Source organism: Coniosporium apollinis (genome assembly GCF_000281105.1).
Source record: "Coniosporium apollinis CBS 100218 chromosome Unknown supercont1.25, whole genome shotgun sequence".
Lineage (NCBI taxonomy): Eukaryota > Fungi > Ascomycota > Dothideomycetes > Coniosporium > Coniosporium apollinis.
The window spans coordinates 340,895-359,520 of NW_006913287.1; the positions used below are offsets into that span (position 1 = coordinate 340,895).

At 55.1% G+C, this 18,626-nt stretch overlaps 7 protein-coding genes across 7 annotated transcripts; 3 read left to right on the forward strand and 4 right to left on the reverse strand.

Moving 5' to 3' along the window:
* Positions 1–13: 13 nt before the first annotated feature.
* Positions 14–604, reverse strand: W97_05399 (uncharacterized protein; the record flags this gene model as incomplete). Its single annotated transcript, XM_007783283.1, has 2 exons — positions 14–493; positions 557–604. Coding segments are annotated over 2 exons (528 nt in total), but the record flags the coding sequence as incomplete, so codon positions are not given.
* A 639-nt stretch (positions 605–1,243) lies between these two features.
* W97_05400 (uncharacterized protein) lies at positions 1,244–2,379 on the reverse strand (the record flags this gene model as incomplete). The annotated part of the gene is made up of 3 exons (XM_007783284.1): positions 1,244–1,412; positions 1,470–1,959; positions 2,043–2,379. The coding sequence occupies 3 exons, from the start codon at positions 2,377–2,379 to the stop codon at positions 1,244–1,246; spliced, it is 996 nt and encodes a 331-aa protein (XP_007781474.1).
* Positions 2,380–3,046: 667 nt separating this feature from the next.
* W97_05401 (uncharacterized protein) lies at positions 3,047–3,679 on the forward strand (the record flags this gene model as incomplete). Its single annotated transcript, XM_007783285.1, has 1 exon — positions 3,047–3,679. One exon carries the CDS (start codon positions 3,047–3,049, stop codon positions 3,677–3,679), a length of 633 nt encoding a protein of 210 aa, XP_007781475.1.
* Positions 3,680–3,993: 314 nt separating this feature from the next.
* Positions 3,994–5,469, reverse strand: W97_05402 (uncharacterized protein; the record flags this gene model as incomplete). The annotated part of the gene is made up of 1 exon (XM_007783286.1): positions 3,994–5,469. The coding sequence occupies one exon, from the start codon at positions 5,467–5,469 to the stop codon at positions 3,994–3,996; it is 1,476 nt and encodes a 491-aa protein (XP_007781476.1).
* Positions 5,470–5,777: 308 nt separating this feature from the next.
* W97_05403 (uncharacterized protein) lies at positions 5,778–7,936 on the forward strand (the record flags this gene model as incomplete). Its single annotated transcript, XM_007783287.1, has 2 exons — positions 5,778–7,736; positions 7,796–7,936. 2 exons carry the CDS (start codon positions 5,778–5,780, stop codon positions 7,934–7,936), a joined length of 2,100 nt encoding a protein of 699 aa, XP_007781477.1.
* Positions 7,937–13,518: 5,582 nt separating this feature from the next.
* W97_05404 (uncharacterized protein) lies at positions 13,519–15,949 on the forward strand (the record flags this gene model as incomplete). The annotated part of the gene is made up of 4 exons (XM_007783288.1): positions 13,519–13,738; positions 13,943–14,661; positions 14,712–15,514; positions 15,568–15,949. 4 exons carry the CDS (start codon positions 13,519–13,521, stop codon positions 15,947–15,949), a joined length of 2,124 nt encoding a protein of 707 aa, XP_007781478.1.
* Positions 15,950–16,910: 961 nt separating this feature from the next.
* W97_05405 (uncharacterized protein) lies at positions 16,911–18,193 on the reverse strand (the record flags this gene model as incomplete). Its single annotated transcript, XM_007783289.1, has 5 exons — positions 16,911–16,943; positions 17,001–17,146; positions 17,228–17,921; positions 18,018–18,090; positions 18,147–18,193. The coding sequence occupies 5 exons, from the start codon at positions 18,191–18,193 to the stop codon at positions 16,911–16,913; spliced, it is 993 nt and encodes a 330-aa protein (XP_007781479.1).
* Positions 18,194–18,626: the final 433 nt, after the last annotated feature.

The following is an 18,626-nucleotide window of genomic DNA, read 5'->3' on the forward strand; positions in this document are numbered from 1 at the left end:
CATCCTCCAAACTCTCCGAATCAACCCCCAAGTTCCACCGACAGAACACCCCGACCTTGGCCCTCATATCCCCAATCATATCCGCCGCCTTCAAGTTGACGACCTGCAGCGCCGTCAGCTTCCGCTGCGCCCCTTCCTCCGCCCATCTCCTCCGCGTTGCCTTCTTCGCGGCCCACCACTCTTCTCTCTGCTTGTCGATGAGCGTCAGCTGCGTCAAGACGGTCGTGAGGGTCGCGCCGAGGGAATTGCGTGCTGCGTCGAGTGCTGCTCCCCGAGCGGGTGATTCTTGAGGAGTGGAGACCGTTGAGCGGGGCGAGGGGGCAGATTTGGCGGGTGATGCGCTTGGTGGGGGCGGTGAGGGTGTGCTGAGCGAGGCGGTCGGCGCAGATGGTTTGCTCGGGAGTGTTTGGCGGACGTGCAGGTTCGTGGCCTCTTTGTGTGCGGTGGTGAGGAGGAGTTTCAAGTCTGCGATTAGCGGTTCGAGCGGTTTAGGCTAACTCTTATCAGTCTGTCGAGGCGAAGCGCGCAAGGAAGAGATTTGGTAAAGAGGACGTACCCATCGATCGCGGTCGGCGATGGTCGCGAGGGCGCAGAGTTGACACATATTTGGTACTTTGAGTTGTGATGGTGAACTGTGAGTGACCCACTGTATCTTAGGTTCTGGTCAGCTGCAGAAGACTTTGAATTAATCAAATGGATAAGGACTCTTCGGGGTAAAAAAAAAAAGATACAGCAAATTTGCGTCCACAACGAAGAACCACTTGTTCTGAGACAGGTGTTGGACAGAACACATAGGCCCAACAAGTGCCACGTCACGGCTGATTCAGTCGTTATAGCCGAGATCCAGATGCGAGTTTGAAATCTTAACAATGCGACACCAAAAGTCTGAAAAGTCAAACCGAACTTCAAGAGATTGAGCCATGGGCCCGGGGTCAGACGCTGTAGACATCGGCCAAAGTTACAGTCGTTCTACAAGATTCCTTCAAAAGATGATGAAGCACAAGCGTCCACAGAGGATACTGATGTCGCTGCATCGGATTTTGGATGAGCCTCGCACTCAAGAGATGCAAGACATGAAGAGTAATGGGTAATACGCGACAGCATTATACATGCGAGTAGCCGAAGCCTTCTCGCCAGGCTGTGCCGCAAATGAATGCTAGATGAATCCCCAAGATCTACAACAAAGGAACAGAACTACTCAAAAAAGGTGTAGTACAGCAATCTCCGGGCTATATGTGATGCCTTACACCATGCAATACAAAGGGCGGGGCAACGAGCTCCCAATCGACGGGCCAGCTCTAAGCCTAGTGTCCTTGATGCCGACGTACGCTTCTCGCCGCGCAGGATTGCCGGTCGTCACGGACCAAGTGCGGAGGCCGTAGTAAGTGCCAATAGAGTGCACAAGCCAGCGTCTGCATGTCCTCGTTAGAAAGCCCTCGGCTCTAGCGCTGGCTGTGGCGTGTACATACCCAAAGCTCGCACCGTGATCATCAGCCAAGCTATCAAACACCAGCTTGTCCTTTGGCAGCAGCTCTCTCGAGCTCCTGGGCGACTGCATATCGCTCATCTGGCCGTTCCTACCGACGAAAACGATCTCCTCGTCCTCCGAGTCCGGCTCAACCATGCCATCCTGGTCCATCGTCTTCTGCTTCTCCTCCCATCTCTCCACGAAACGGCGCACTTCGTCTTCCAGATCCTGCAACAAGCCTTTCGCGCCTCGAGCCCTCTTCAGCTTCTCTCTAATCTCCTTTGGCACCTTCGCAGCGGCCTCTTCTTCCTTGCCGCCCGTCCGCTTCACAGCTTGTCGGCCCTTGGTCTTCCTCGCAGCACTCCTAGCCTCCATCTCGGCGTCCCAAAGCGGCGCGAGGAAGTACGGCACAGCGTGCACCGGATACGTGGGGCGGACCTCCCAGTCGCTCGGCAGCGGCGGCTGCGCGTGGGGATTGCTCAGGAGCCGGTCTGGATCCAACCAAAAAAAAATCAACGCTGGACAAAAGGAAACGCAGGTGGCAAGGTATGGGTTCAGGCATGGCAACACCCACCATTCTCCCACCGCTGCCTCCGCCGACTCCCCTCCTTCCCCTTCAGCAGCGCCTCCCGTCTCTTCAAGCTGTCCCGTCTGAGGGGCTCGCGGCGCGGATAGCCCGATCGCACTGCCGCGGCGGCTTTGACGGGCGTGGCGCCGGCTTCGGGCTTGTGGGTGTGGTCGTCGAGGGGGATCTCAAGAGCGGATGTGCCGCGGAGGGGGGAAGCGGCGGATATCGTCACCGTGGCCAGAGCTTGCACGGCCTGCTCGGTCCATGCTTCAATGTCCACGGCCGGCGCGTTTGGCGGCTGCTGAGCGCCGACTGAGGCGTCGGGGGTGTTGAAGATGGCCATAGACACGGAGGTGCGGTGGCGCGGCGGTAAACTGGGTTGGTGCGGAAGGGCGAGGGAAGGGTTCTGTGCGGGGTTTTACGCAAAAGTTTGCAGCCGGTGCGACAGTGGCCGATAGCAGCCTCAGGACGAGCGTACAACAAGGGAGCGAAGAGGAAGGAGAGCCGGTAAGGGGAGGCAGCGGTTCTTGAAGCCACCGGCCTGCGAGATAGGAGCCGCGATCTGCGGTCGGGGAACCCCGGTCCCGGAAATGCTTGCCATCATGTGCGAGTCACGCCTCAAGAACGCCGCATCATGTGCCAGCACCACCTCTCATTCGTGGCTGCATCATCACTCAGTTGCGTGGTTCTGTCGCCAGCGAAACAGGCCATGCTCTACGAAGTAGAGTCGCGATTATCGGAATGAGAGCAGCCTTAGACAGAATAGAGTTCGTCCTGTGATAGACTTATCATCGTCATCAACACTCACCGGCCCCAGTGCGTTCAAAGTCTGGGACGCTTGCTTAAGCCCACAACCTTATTCCACTACAGTGTAGGATTTCAATCTCGAAACACAGCTTCTCCCGGTGAATGTACGAGGTGCAAGTTCAGAGCACCTATCCCTAGGCTTGAGGACCAGGAAATACCACTTCATCGCGGATCGAGCATCAGAAAATAACTCCAACACCATCATGGAGGCCGTGGTATCCAGCATGTCGTCCACGCCGACGCTCTACTTCGGCTACGGCAGCAATCTCTGGCTCCACCAAATGGCACAGCGCTGTCCGACCTCCGAGTACCTAGGAGTAGCGCGCCTGCCCAACTACCGCTGGATAATCAACGACCGCGGCTACGCCAATGTGGTCCAATGCCGCGTGCCCAGCGATACCAAAGACCCGGTCGAGGAAGTCTACGGCCTTGTCTACAGCCTCCTGGAGAACGATGAAGCGCGACTGGATGTGAATGAGGGCGTCCCTATCGCGTACACGAAAGAGCATCTGGAAGCCGAGTTTTGGCCAGCGGAGAAGGGGGTTGGGAGTGGCTGGGTTAATGTTACGATGGAGCCGCAAAGAACGGAGATGCTGGTCTATATCGACCGCGAACGGACAGAAGACGACGTACCCAAGAAGGAGTACTGTTTCAGAATAAATGAAGGCACCAAGGATGCGTTGAGGTTGGGCGTGCCGCAGGACTACGTGGACCGCGTAATTAGGAGCTTCATCCCTGCCAAAAGCGATAAAGAGGCGGAGCAACTGGCGAGGAAGCAGGCGCTGGACTTTCAAGACGAACGCGAAGAGCCAGCTCCAATACTTGTTAGAGCTTGAAGACGAGCGGGAAGGCATAGAAAGCTATTCTGTTAGAGAGCTCTAGGCTGGCGAAATCGATGGTCTTTTCTTGAGAGAGCACGTTTTCAGTAAATACACAGACTCAATAAATCTTAGCTCAAGGGCTTTCTGAGAGGTCTTTGCCGTATCTTGCATGCTGGACTTCTGAGCATATTCACGAGTAAGCTGGACTCTCCGTGATGTCAAGGTACACAGTGAGGCCGATTTAATACGATAGACGGCATGGGAGATTTAGTAGTTGACCATCTCAAATATTGGCAACCGAGATGGAGTAACGCGTTGTTCTCCATGGTTCAATCATATTCTTCGTAATCTGACATGTCCGCTGTATACACCCAACTTGACTCTGCTCGGCTTGCGGCATTCGTATCCGTTACATCCATATCGAGCGGCGGTGATGTGTCTTCATCCGCTGTCTCACTTGTACTCATCGCCGGTGACACCTTTCCAATGGTTGTTTCTGCGGCACTCGAAGCCAGGCCATGATCCGCCACTTCCTGGTTCGCCAGATGCGTGATGCCCGGCCAGAGCCGTGCGCCGTTTTCTCGTGCGCGTAGAAAGAAACGTGCTGCTCTTTTGGTCTCTTCATTCCTCTCTGCATCTTTCTGCCTTGACCGGCGATCCGAACCAGGGTAAGCACCCTCGCTGTCTGCCTCGGGAATATCTTCTGGTGTCGCAGGAGTGTTCTTCATAAGGTCACCCATCCACAAGGCTACCATGCCCCGGAGTTGCAGCAGGTCCGGGTGCTTGTCATAAGGCGGTGAGAGAAGCAGCTCATCTAGCCTTGCTGCTATGTCTGCTGCCTGCTTTAGCTCAGTCCGTGTGATGTTCGCCAGCTGCTCCTGATGCCGATCGCCGGACTCATCGTCACTTTCGCCGTCAGTCTCTGCATCCTCCTTAAGAGCTTCGCGCGACTGTCGGCTAGTCTCACAAGCCCCAAAGATCCAGAGACTGAACATGGCGGGGTAGAAAGTGGTGGCGCTGATGGCGTGGGGATGTGTCCGGCTTCCCGGATACTGTATTATCAGTTGTTCGTAGTACTCTCTAGCCGCTCTGAAGCCGTGGGCTGTGAACTGGGGCTGCGGACGTGAAGCCAAAGGCGCATCACTAGAATGGCTGCTAGAGGTACTACGCTCTCGACGATTCCCGATAGCCGGACGCGTCTGGGCATCGCGATAGAGTAGCAGTTCGGCTCCAAGGCCCCATCGCCCATGAGCCCTCACGTCGAGCGCCCTGCTCTGCCGCTCGAGCTTCCTAATGAGGTTCCAAGCTCTTCCTGCGCGTTGGTAGTCGCCTTCAAGTAGACAACGATGGAGCAAAGTAGTAAGAACCGCAAGGTGACGCGGCCCTGACATTTCTGGCTTGCTGTCAGTGCTTCTGCCTGGAAGATCCCCGCCAGACAAGGCATTAGCCGCATAGAGCGGAGGTTTAAATGCGGCCAGCTCTTCCTGCACATTGGACTCATGGCGCTTGGTGGAGGATAGCGTTGCAGATGCATGCGGGAACGGCGGCGGAGGCAAGTCATGATCGGGTGCATGGCCTGCAACGCGATATTGCTCAGCGTTTTCGGTTGTCAAAGCAGTAAACCCCGAGCGGGAAGATTGGTCTTTGGTGGTGTCAGGGGAATCTGAAGAGTGCCCGTCATCTGACTCGTCTGAGCCTTCATCCTGCCTCTTTCTTTTCCGAAGCTTTCTGTATTGGTTCGCACGCAGCGAGGATTGCCTGTGCAGTTGGGTTGGTTCCCATGAGACAGCGAACGCGGGTGACATGATAGTAGTCGAGTGCTACTTGGTGAATTACCACAAACGTCAATCTTTCCGCTGACTGACTGACGGTTGAGAGAAGACTGCGCCTCTTCACATGCAGCGTGTCAAGCGGGTTTGACAAGAGGCAAACGGCGGGCGGTGATAGGCTTCAGCCTCATGCTTAGCGTCAGCCGACGAGCACTGAACACGACTGCCATCACTCTCACTCACTCAATCCTCACCACCCTCACCACCCTCACCACCCTCAACCCCCCTCGAACCCGCCGGACACCCCTTCCTTCCTCTCGTGCCTCTGTGGTCGCTCTTGCGAGATGGGCCAGACCCCATCACGAAGCTCGCCTGCTCCTGAAGCCAGACGCAGGAACCGCTCGTCATGGCTGCCGCGCCCGCTCACCAGCACCAGCAGATCTGCCACCGAGCCTTCACCTGAGCCTCAGTCTCTTGTCCGCTATGACACACCAACCTTCAGCCCTGCCGCCGAATTCTCAGCAGCTGCTCAAGATGCAGGCACAACGAGCTCCTTCACAAACCTCACCCGGCGAAGCCGACTTTCTCTCAACCGAGCACGCACAACCCTCACCACCTCCATACCAAATCTCCTTACCCGCACTACATCGATCAGATCGCGGCCGCGAACCGACACCAACGCTCCTTCTTCCCGGTTCTCCCTGATGTCTAGGCCGCCACCGCGACATTCCTCCAGCGACGGGCCAAGTTTCCACCTTCCTACCCTGCAGGTCCCCGAGCTTGACATCAACTTCGAAGATCCCACGCCCGATCCTGAGCCTATAATACGTCCTAGTCCCCGGAGGGACCGCTCATCGAGCATCTTTCCCGATCGGATATCCTCACGGCCGGACAGGGGGATACGAAACATGACGAGCTCACTGCGTCGACGGAGGTCTCCGATCACACGTGGCGAGGATCAAGCAGCAATGCTGTCCCGCCTGCTGTCGGTTGCTGCAGCAGCGACCGCTGCTACTCTGATGGGCGAGGATCACCGGGCAGTATCGGAAGCACGGAACGCGGCAGGGGACGATGAAGATGGAACATTCGATAGCTTTCTACAAGCCTTACAAAACGGCAGGATAGCCTCAGCCTTACGGCAAAGTGGCAGTGAGGCTGAGGATGAGCCAGATGCACCCGAGGGCACGGCCGCTCCGCTCAACTTCTTCAGGATGTTCAGATTTGGAACTTCCAGCAACAACAGGCAAGACGGCACACCAGGAGGGCCCGACAGTCGTAGCGGTGGAGACGGCGGGCAGTCAGGACGGCAAGATAGTGAAGGGGAGACCAACGATGGGCGAATGGTACCCATCATAATAGTCGGCATACGCTCCATCACCCCGAGCAGCGGCAACATTCAAGACGACACCATACCACCGTTCCTGGACGCCCTTTCAAGCATACCAACACCGTTCGCTTCCACGAATGACACCACCATCGATGGTATCCTACGACAACCGCAAAACGGGACGAGGTTCAGCCATCGACGCAGAGCTTCGATGGGAGGCCTCGGTACTTTCCCTTCAAACTACGACAGCCAACGCCACCATCGGAGCCCCGACCGCCCTCGGCCTTGGTCAACCTTCTCAGATACCCTCTCTGGACCTCGCCCACCTCCCTCGACGCCAGCCAGCCAAGGCCTCTCAGCGTTCTCGACCGGTAACACAACTCCAACAGTAACCACCACGCCCTCCTCTCCACTCATACAATCAGCAGTCCCGTCCCGCCGCGCAAGCTTCATCAGACGGCCCACAGGAGACCTCGATTCAACAGGCGAGGAGCCACCCACGCAGCCTCGAACCGCTCGTCAACGCAGACTAAGCGAATCCGACTTCACCCGCTTCGGCTCCGGCGCACCCCGTCGAAACGGCGTCGTCGAGCCCGATCATAACCCAGGCGAGGGCTCCCGAAGCTGGATCATCTACGTCCTCGGCGGTAGCTATCCCGAAAATCATCCCATACTCACGACGCCCAGCCTCTTTACGGACTCGCCAACGTATGAGGATATGTTGCTGCTCTCGGCTTTGCTGGGGCCGGCGAAGCCGCCTGTGGCGAGCGAGGCAGATGTTGCCTCTGCGCCGGGTCTGTTCAGGATTGCGGGGACGGCTACGGAGATGGTTGCGAGGGCGGTGGAGGGAGACGAAAGCATCCCGTTGACGGCTGAGCAGCGCTGCTTGGTCTGCTTGTGTGAGTTTGAGCTGGAAGAGGAGGCGAGAAGGCTGGTGAAGTGCGAGCATTTGTTTCATCGGGAGTGTATTGACCAGGTATGTCCCCCTTGCTCGGGCGCATCATTACCCGGGCTAGGAACACTGACACAGAGCAGTGGCTTACCACCGGTCGCAACTCCTGCCCGCTCTGCAGAGGCCAGGGCGTGGACGAGAAGGAGAAGACAGCTGACACCTCGTCGACGGATGAAGAGTCGACCACACCGCCCTCACCCGCATCACCCGCGCCCGTTGCGTAGCAGAGCAGCGGCGACGCAACACCAATCGATGAGCGCTCTCTGACAGCCCTGCAAAACAGCGGCCCGAAGCAGAACAACACAACTAGTGCCGCCGCTTCGACTTGACATTTCTCAAACTTCACGAATGTACTTTTTGAATTTGGCAGCGCCTTCCTTTCATTCCCCATATACACACAATATCTTATCTTATCCCCAATACGTTCAACCCACCCGCTAACATACGGGGTTGCTTTTGCACGGCGTTCAGCGGACAGGGGCAGGGCGGGCAAATTTGAGAAATGACGGGTGGAGCATAGCTGGGCTGAAAATCCAGACGGCGTATTTTTTGCAATCTGTTCTGGTTTCTTCTTTTCGGGCCGATCGAGGGAAAGACATGTGGATGAATGATTACGATTTCTTTTTAGTCACGGGGCGGCAAAGGAGAGAAAGGTGGTGGTGTGGTTCTGGCTGTTCATAGCGGGGGCGGGGGGGGCTGGGATGGGGATTGGGGGATAATTGAATATGATTTTCGGAGCGGGTACGCTTTGTGCTTGAAACTTTTGTCAACGGGCGTGTCTGGGGTGGCTTGAGTGATGCGCGAGATTTCTTGATGATGATCTTGATGATGGTAATGATGATGGTTGAGCAGCGAGGATGGTGGAGTGTGTGAGTGGGCTGAGTGGTAATCCGGCGGCACGCACTCATATGAAACCACATACTCGTGGCTGTATCCACGCTGGCTCGCTCTGCTCTGTAGTCCGAGGGACTTGATTTGATTATTGTTGGTCGTATCATGGCTTGCGGGTACAGTAGAGACGTATGCATCCCATGGAGGGACCTGAGGCCGAAACTGTCTTCTGTGGTCTTACGGGTCTCAAGAATTGCCCACTTGGGGGCTGGCCATGTCTCTTGGCCTGGTTTGAGGAGCATGCGTTTCGAAAATTCGTCCGTCACGGTGAGTAGCATGTCGAGTCCGTCCTGTGTTAGCGGCATCTTGGGCATGAAGCCCGCACGTAATCGCGTAAAAGGGTACAGCCGGAGTTGCGATTGGAGTGAGCTCGCCATATGGCTGGTGTCTTTTCATTTGCTTCAGGAGGCACTCAGGACAATGGCATATCCACGCCTTGAGGTTTGGCCCACATCCTGTATCGAGGAAGTCGGTGGAGGTTATCTCTTGATCGATGGTAGCTTGTGTGGAGCTTCTTATCATGATTCTTATCATAATAGAAGTCGAACACCCCCTTCTCCACCGTTGATGAGATGCAGGAAACTCCCTCTTCCAGACGACTCCCGCTTGCGTAGTACGCTCTCGCTATTTCACGGCCGTTAGAACTTGGAGGATAGCGAGAACGATGACAGTAATAAGTTGAACTACGAGGACAACGACTGTTGATACGGTTTTACCCTCTACTGCGATTTCTATGCTGGCTCGTTCTGCTCGGAGGATTTGTTCTAGTGCTCATGGTCCTGCTACGACTGATAAATGGCCGTGCGATGCAACTGGGAATTTTGAGTCGCATGCTTCCTGAGGAGAAGTTGGAGGGTGTCGCCGATTGACCCGGTCTCGAGTACGCTGTCTTCCGCGGCCTTTTGATTGTTTGAAGGGTTGCTCTAGGATTGCCTATTCCGGACGATCAGCGCGCTTTGCGTGGATCGCCTTGCTCTTCTATGGTCGTTCGATAGCAGCGACACCAAGATGACAATAACAGAGACAGATACGGGGACATCAATCATGGCGAGCAGGTGCGCCCCGGCGAGCGTCAGTGGTATAGCGCCGGTCAAGAAAGGCATGCATCGGGATGATAGCGTTAAGGACAACGTTGGCGACGACTGAGCCAAGCAGAAATTAGGTGCCCTGGCAGTATTCAGCCCTAGAGCGCAGATCAAAAGAGGCAGGCGTTCGGAGCGACGGCGACAGCAGTGATAACGGTGACGACAGATTTGTAGTGAAGATGGGTGCCCTAGCGATTTTCAGCATCACAGTGCGGCGGAAGGAAATCGACATGGACTTAGCCCTGTATTCTATCATTGATCGTCGTCACACTTGATCGTCTGCAGTATCCGCATGGACAAACTTTGAGAGGAACTGAAGTGGTATTCGTCAAGCAGAGCTACATCACAAGTTCCGTAGAAACCACATCACCAACCAGCCGCACCACATGAGCGGTACTTATCCGTACCGGCCCCACCGAGCAGACACGTTGCGTGCCCTGCGAGCAATTTTACCGTCCTGGTGATCATCATCGAACTTCCTCTTCTTCTGGCGCTTATCTGCTGCTACGCTGATCGATAACTTTTGCAAGTTGGTATAGCCAAGTCTAAGCGCCCGTATCTCCATATTATCGTGAGCGCGGACATAAGTCTCTCCTGCACGCGGGAAACACCATCCCTTCGTTGCAAGGAACTTGCGCGTTCTCTTTACATGAATCAATATACCACCCTTGTCCTTTCGTTGCGTCCCGGGGTCCGGATGCATCAACCTATTGGCGATGTTACACGTGCCGCGGGTGGACTTGTCCACAAAACGGTAACATATATGGTATTTCGATCCGCAAGATCTGTCGCAGGGTTTGTCGCCACACAAGTGACGACCGCATGTCGGGGATAAGACGTCGCGGTACTCTTCACATCTCGTGTTGTTTTACGCACTGTGCTCATCCAGATACGGACCACGGTGATATCTGTTTGTGGTTACGATCGAGAAGACCGAGATGAAACCTGGGCTTCGTGCCGTCAGTGCGCCCAAAAGGATTGCAGGACCGAGTGAAGCGTAATGAGGTGTACGTTGACATGGCGGTAATGTGCCCTAAAATTGTCTGGAATGATCTTGTTCGTCTTGCGTTGGAAGGTGGAAAATGGCCTTGGTAAAGAATAAACATATGATAGTGTTAGATGTAGTCCGTTGGCTCAACGGGCACCAGCACTAAGATGCCCGAGACAGAGATCATAGGGGGAGAGAGAGGTTACGAGGCCACGCGAAGTGACTGAAGCGTATGCTATCCACAACACCAAACGCTAATCGAACATATGGATTGAGCTTGTTCCCTTGAAGTGATAGCTCCATGCTTATTTGACGATTTGTCAGTGCCGAATTCAGTTCTTCCGAGTGCTCGAACCACTCGATCACTCGGTGTGGTGAGGCACACTTCGGAGAGGTCGTTTCATGAGTTCCTCCCTTCGTTCTTGTCATTTGAGATCAGCAAGCCCGCTCTTGGCAGCTGTCGACCCCGGACTTTCGCACCATTTTCGATTCCGAGGCACAGTATTCAGGTTGTAAGAGATCTGAGTTCGGTATCGTGTGTTGTTCATTTTCTCAGGCAATCGGAGATTATTGCGGCGATGGCGGCGATGTCGTGCACCACTTCCGCCCTGTTGGCTTACGCTCAATCTCATCCTTGGACAACTTCAAGGCCATCCTGTCTGGCGGCTTTCTTCTCATACTCCCCGGGTCGAGCGTTAGCGTACCCCAGATGTTGTGGAGCGCTGGGCTTGTTACAGCTAGAGTGCATGTTGCTCTTTCAGTGTTTTCCCCCGCAAAGATGAACCGCTGGTAGCCTTTACTGGGGCCATCAGTTCCCACGACTTCTGCAACCTTGCCTGCTAGGCTGCTACTATATTCAAGGAAGGTCACAATTGAAGTTTTTTTTTTCAGCTCAGACTGATCAAGAACCCCACTAATGGACTTGAAAAATAGCCAGGTTCGGGAATCGCTGAGTTTCACAGCATTGATCAACAGCTTCGTACGGTAGACGGAGCCATGCCGGAAAGTCACACCTAGCGGCACTTGAACAGCAGGGGAGGAGCTTGTCAGCACGTGGACCATTCCACAGAGACGGCCAGCGGAGCGCCTTAGTCTGGTGCCAAGTGAAGCTTCTCATCCACACCTGGCACTTCCCGTAGTGCCCAGCTGCTTGTCTTGTCTGTGTGCTGCGCTTCGTGCATCGGAAAAGTACTCAGACCACCAGGTGCTCACATGCAACAAACGTTCACTCGCTGTTGTTCTGGAAGCACGCTACGAGCCTCTCCATTCTTCTTTGAGTCTCACGCGGGATACGTCACAATCGCTGATTCTCTTAAACTATGGGTCACCTTACCCCTAGGACAGGCAAGATGCATCAAGACCCCATTCACGATGAGGCCTCTCAGCAGCACCAAAATATTCACCGTGCTAGACTACCTGCCCTGTTGCGCAGCTCCAGCACCTCGCCAGCGCTCCTCTGTGTAAATCATTCCAGCAGCGCTCTGTGCCTGAGTAGGCAATCTAAGACAGCATCAATATTGACCCTGGTTGCAGCTGCGACTTCGACCACCGCCATATTGCTGTGCTTCATCACAATGAAACCAGGCACCAAGACGCCAAAGATCTGCACCTCAGCGAATCCCCGTGGGTACATGCATGCCCCTCTGTTGACGTGAGACTTCCCGGAGGTGGGAAGAGGTCGGAAAGTCGGCCGGCCTCACATGACCTGGCGTTTCTAGGGTTCGTCTATTGTAACGACATTAACCACGGCTCGTCATGGGGGGGCTGTTAAAGGTTTGATGCTCACCTACGGCTGGCTGTCAATCCAGTTGCGGTTGTTTTGGCGTCCATCTGGCGTCCGGCAACTGCCACAAAGCTCCGTATGGCAAAGGCTGAGTATGATGCCCATGATTCGTCCTAGATCGGAAACGTCCCAGCGCCTTGAGGGGCGTCGGCGTAGCCACCCGTTTAGGTTCTTAGGCCTCAGTGGTCCCAGTCTCCAGCAGCAGGTTCCAGGATTCGGCGTACCGCTATGATGTTAGAGGGCTCTCCATGCTAGCCATTTTCCGCAGTAATAGGCTTGGAGCGTCAGTCTTTCCATTTACACAACATCTGCATTCCACTGCTGCCATCTTCCCCTTCGAACATGCCGCGCAAGCCTGTCTATCTCGGGCCTTGCTGCGCCGGAGGCCTAACCACAAGCCCATCCCGCTTTGCCGGGGGCGCACCGCGCACTTCCACAACCGGGATCAGCGTCCAGGGTTCTGGATTCTCCAGGTGAGCGGCGTAATCAACAGCTTCGTGATCAGAGCTTTTCCTTCGCTCGTACGCGTGGCCGGCCACAGAACGCAGACCACTCATCAAGTAGTGTTTCAGGAGTCTGAAGACCAAACCTCCAGTATGGGCCTTGCCTGGCCTGCTAGAGCAGCAACAAGCACAAGAGCACATTCAGGCACTGGTGCTTGAGCTGTGCGTGCTTTCTGAGGGCTGCGAAAAGCCGTTTCAGGATTGCACGCCGGCCGTTGCTGGCGCCCTTGGCCGAGATTTTTCGCATTCACCCACACCGTCCTCAACGCTCCTCTTAGCCCTACCTATGCAGGGATCACGCTCTTCCGGCTGTCATCCAGAGGAATCCGCCGAGCAGGGGCTTTGCCGCGGGATCGCCGCAGTACTTCTCCAGACAGTCTTCTCGCGGGTAAGTGATTTCTTTACCACTTCTCCTGTTTCGATGCTGCGTAGTCAACAGCCACTTTAACGCGAACCAGCATATTCGCAAAACACATGTCGATACGAACGAGGCTGCGACTATGTAAGCAGAGCTGGCTATCTCCGCCGTCCCGCATCTCCATCGTCAACCGCGGATATGGCGGGCTACTACGACCACAACCCAAATTTTCCACCGTATTACCAGGACAACAGTCAGATCCCACTGCAATCGCGTGGCTACGATCCGAGGCTCCACCAGTTCCAGGCGCTGTCGTCCGACCACCTCAGCGTAAACTATCCCGAATATGATGAGAGTAGTCGGCCTTTGCTCGTCGCGCAAGGCTCTGCTAGAGCTAGACGTAGACACATCGCTAGCGGTGAGCACGTCAAGCATCGCCGAACACGAAGCGGCTGCTATACTTGCAGGACAAGGCGTGTGAAGGTAGAACACTCCCGCAATGTCTCACACACCATGGACTTACCGGTGTGTCTAGTGCGATGAAGCGCATCCTGTATGCGAAAGTGCGTAGGAGACGGCGCCTCAAGGCCAATAGTCATGTCGCTAATTACATCGGGGCTAGGATGTCGAAAAGGCAACAGAGACTGCGTCTACCCAGAACCGTCAACGACCTCGAAATCATCCCGAAGCAGTGCCAAGGCAAAAGACTCACCCCAAGACAGTGAAGAATCTGGAGACGATGCCGAGCACGACGAAAAGGGAGCGCTCGAGTCTATTCCTGACGAAGAGGATTCTCCGGAGGAAGCACCGTCGGATTACCATCGAGCTTCTGTATCCTCAGCCAGTCAATCCATGCGGGAAGTGTCAGATCCACCATCTTTAACGTACGGCAAGAGTCCAACACCCTCTACCGAAGGATCACACTCCCTAAGCAGTGGCAGCATCCCTCAAATACGCCCATCGATCTCAAGCACTAGCAATCGTCCATCAGCCCGGAAACTTGCTCCCAGCAGATCTTGGTCAGACCTACCGCCCGACCTATTGTACTACATCAATTACTATCGCACGAATATGTCACACTATCATCTCTTCATCAAGAATGACAGCACAGATTATATGCGGACGACTTTTGTGGAGATTGCAACTCGAAACGAACCCCTCTTGTATGCGGTGGTGGGTTTTGCAGCGTATCATCATACCCTAACGAGACCCGACGGGAAGATCCAGGACTTCTTGAAATACTACAACAAATCCATATCGTTACTTCGAGTTTCCATACAGCGGAATCAGCGCCAAAATGTTGCGACACTGCTAACAATTCTCCAGCTGGCTAGCTTCGAGGTATGACAGCTACCGTGTAACGCTTTAACGTAGCTGCTGACGTTTTTCAGGAATATCTCGGCGACTGGGTTAACCTGTTGGGCCATCAGAGAGCCGCTTACGAGATACTCACGAGCCTCTACACGCCTCAGACGGTCATGCAAAACGAAACGCTGCGCAAGATCCTGCAGTGGTACATCCGGTTCGATCTCTATGCGAGCGTACTTGCTGGTTGCGGAACCATTCTTGGCCGAGATTGGGTCGCAGCCGCATACGGTTACTACGTGCGACAGGCTCTCGAGAAGCCGAACGACATTGAAAACAAGTTCGAGGAACGCATCTTCCGGTCTCGGCTTCTAGCGACCGACATAGCGATCCTGTTTTCTAAGAAAGCCAGGGGCACAATCGACGATGACGGCTTCGCGATCGAGTGTGATGACTTACGCCGACAGTTCGACTCGTACGAAAGTCAAATCGACCCTGTTCTGCGTGATCCGAGCAAGCTGGTTATTGGTTTTGTTGGCTCCCCTTTGCAAGACTTGGATGGGGATGTGGGTGGCCGGAAGGAAATGCTCTATGGACATGATGTCTTTACGACGAACTTCCTCTTGGTCGATTTCTGGGCTATGGACCTCATGTTCAAGCACCATCTCCTGACCGCGGGGCTCCTGGCACCAGCTGATGCAGCAGGGCTTACACCAAAAGCACTAAAGGTGTACAACATGTTTGAGGCTATCGCGCGCTACCCTCATAGTCCGCCAGGTGCAGTACTGGCAGCGCAGGCGAGTCTGAATGTGGCTTCCTTCTTTCTCCCAAAGGAGGAAAAGTATCACATGTGGACGCGGAGGAATCTCGCAAAAATCGAGGCACTTGGGTAAGTGTTCTAGTATTCTACTTAGATCCATGCTGACCGCGTTGGACGCTTAGCTACATCTACCCGGCCACCCTCCGCGGGAAAATATCCGAGCACTGGGGAGTCGATTGCCACTGGTGGTGGCTTCCCAATGACGAGGGCCTTCCGCCGATCATCCGGACGATGAGGAGGTTCATCGAAGAACGGACAATGGCTCCAAAGGACCAAGCAGCGGAAGACTTGCGGGAGATGAAGGGCATCTTCAAGTTCCACTCGCTCAGCATAAGCGACAGTCCCGGATCCACCGAGAGCCAAGGCACACATATGGATACTAGTGAGGTGCTTACTGACCAAAGCCCCGACGGGGCCTCGATGCCGCTCGATGATTCTCTCCTTTACAACGCGCAACCGGACCTCAGTTGGGGTGTTGGAGACGACCGGTTCACAGGATATTGAGGCAGAAAGTGCTATCGAATCCGTCAGTCGGTGGTGTACCAGAGCTGCCTGTCCCTCCCTTTGCGGTCGCTACCCCAGACAGCCGGCGGCGCATTACCGCCGCAGCGGCGGGTTACCTAGACCTTCCGGTCAAGGCGATGAACACATTGGCTCTGTTAGCGTAGCGCGAATGCGGGCAAGCACACCTAAGGGCGGTACCGTATGTCATACCGGCGCCCAGCGGCCCTCCGACACTCCTTAAGCCTTTCGGTCAAAATCCCTGTGTGTATTCCACGTCCCAGGTTATCTAACAATCATTCCATCACGACATCACGACATCATGATATTAGCAACAACGGCAACAAAGGTTTTTCTGTCTTCCATTTCGACAACCACAAAATCAGGAAGCACGTGAAGGCTCTTCAGCAACAACGCCACTCCGCGCTTCCGCAAAGCATCGTTGATACCCACATCGTTTTAGCGTTCCGATTGACCAAGCAGCGTTAGCTTCCGCGTATATTAGCACCAGCTTCATTGGCTGTTTTGGTTCTGTCTCGAATGGCTCGCGCCGTTTTGTATGTTTTGAGAGCATGGTTGGTAGCATGACTTTAGACAATAGCACTTGCCCCCGCACCGGACGCTCATACACCCCACGAAGGAGGGAATGTTGTTGGGGGGCAGGGGGAAATGGTTCTGCGGAACACGGGTCACATGAGCGCTCGTTGATCAATTCAGCTGATAGTTCATGATATTCAAGGCCTGATATCAAGTATAAGGTAACAACTAGGAAGAAATATGCCAAAGTTGCGTCAAAGACCCAGCCGTGAGAACAACCCAGATCGCGCTGCAACCGCTGTACTGCTTTCGCATATGGGATTCGAGCGCTGCCTCTCCGCGTAACACGGACAGCATGTAATCACGTGACAGTCGGGCTCAATCACCGACAAGGCAGCATCCGCCCTTCATCCTGCGCTAGGCACATCTACGATCCTTCGCGGCTCTTCCGGTAGTTTGCCTGTAGCGGCTACAGTTAGCCAAAGGTTCATGCGAATGAAGCCCCCAAGCTACACACCTCTTGCTCCACCTGCAGCTGGTCCACAACAGGCGCCAGCTCGCTCAGAATCTCGTAAGCCTTCTTGTGGTATTCGAACTGCGCCGCGATGAGTTCGGCGAGGTTGCGGAGTGGCTCTGGCGTATCGAGAACCTGCGCAAAGGGGCCTCTGTTAGCCGACTTGCTCTGCGTCTCTCGCACCTCAAATGCGCTGAAGCATCAAGCTGGATTAGGAGCGAAGGGACGACTCGCATTTTTCATCACCCCCACGGCTTCCTCCGTCACCGCCACGAACTCATCCTCCGCGGCCTCAATCTCCTGCCTCGCCTCCTCACTTATATGCTCGTCGTCATGTCCCTCCTTTCTCGCTTGTCCAGGCAGAGTAAACCCAGCCCCGCCCCTCGCCCTCGCCTTGGTCGCATCCAAATTCAACCGCGCATTCTCCACGTTCTTGCGAGCCCGTGTCGCAAACATCAGGTTCGTGTTCAGCGTCGTGCTCCACCCCGCCAGGAACCTGCTCTGGATCTGCGCATCTTGGTTCAACCGCGCCTCGCCCACCTTCTCCGCCGCGACGGCGAACTTCTCCAGCCCTGTCGCGAGAGGATCTTCGCCGATACCCTGATGGTTTGCCTCCGCCGCCAAGACGTGTGAAGCGTTGAGCGCGGCGCGCGCCTGGGCGTGCGCGAATGTCTTGGGCTGCGGCTTCGCGGACGCGGGGGCTACGAGTGCGGCTTGTGCTTCGGCGGGTGAGTTGGCGGAGGAGAGGAGCTGGACTTTCTCGGCGACGGTGCGGCCCAGGTCGTTGAAGGACTCGCGCAGGTTGGAGGGGTAGTCGTAGGCTTCGTGGGTGTAGTGAGAAGTTACTTGGAGCATCTTCTGGTGGACGGCTTTGAGGGCATCGACGCGCTTTTCGAGCTCGATGTAGTCGGGGGGGAGCTGGGTCTGAAGTAATCGGGTTTAGCTGGAAACTCATAGTTGGGAACGAGGTCGTCTGGATGCAAGGATCGCTGGGCGCTGCTGACGGGGCCACTATCGTACCTTCTCCTCAGCTTGCCCCAGCTGTTCCTTGACATATTGCTGCGTGCGGGCAGCGAAAGGCGTGAAAGAAGCGCTTCCCGCCTGTTAGATTCCGTTTGATTGATACGGGGTGTGCAAGGGGATGTCTACCTGAGATTCTTCCCGAATGCTCCTAGGTTTTTGCTGAAGCCTTCCATACTGAAGGTTTCCGGAGCAGCCAAAGTACTAGTCGTTGGGCGCTTTATCAGTACGAAGCTGTTGTTGGTGATGTGGTTGCAGCCTGCCAGTGCGCTCTTTGCATGTGCTGAGAACCCCACACGTCAGGCGGGAAAATAGCCTCACCGCCAAGGCGATCTAGCGCTCTTTCACCGTCAACTTAACAAAGTAATCTACCATCAGCAGCTGCAATAACTCTTAGAAGTTTAACGATTGAACCGAAAGCCTTAGATAAGCTGTTCGGACCGTCTTATGGAGCACTACGGTGATACTAAAGGGAGCATTATTACTGACGCAGCCTGTAATTCTATGACCGCGGTGAGGCCATTTTCCCGCTTCTTGCGTCCCATAAACACCCGCCTTGCCTCTTCGGGCATCCAGCCGCGTGTTGAAGCCGCCGGTCACGTGATTAGA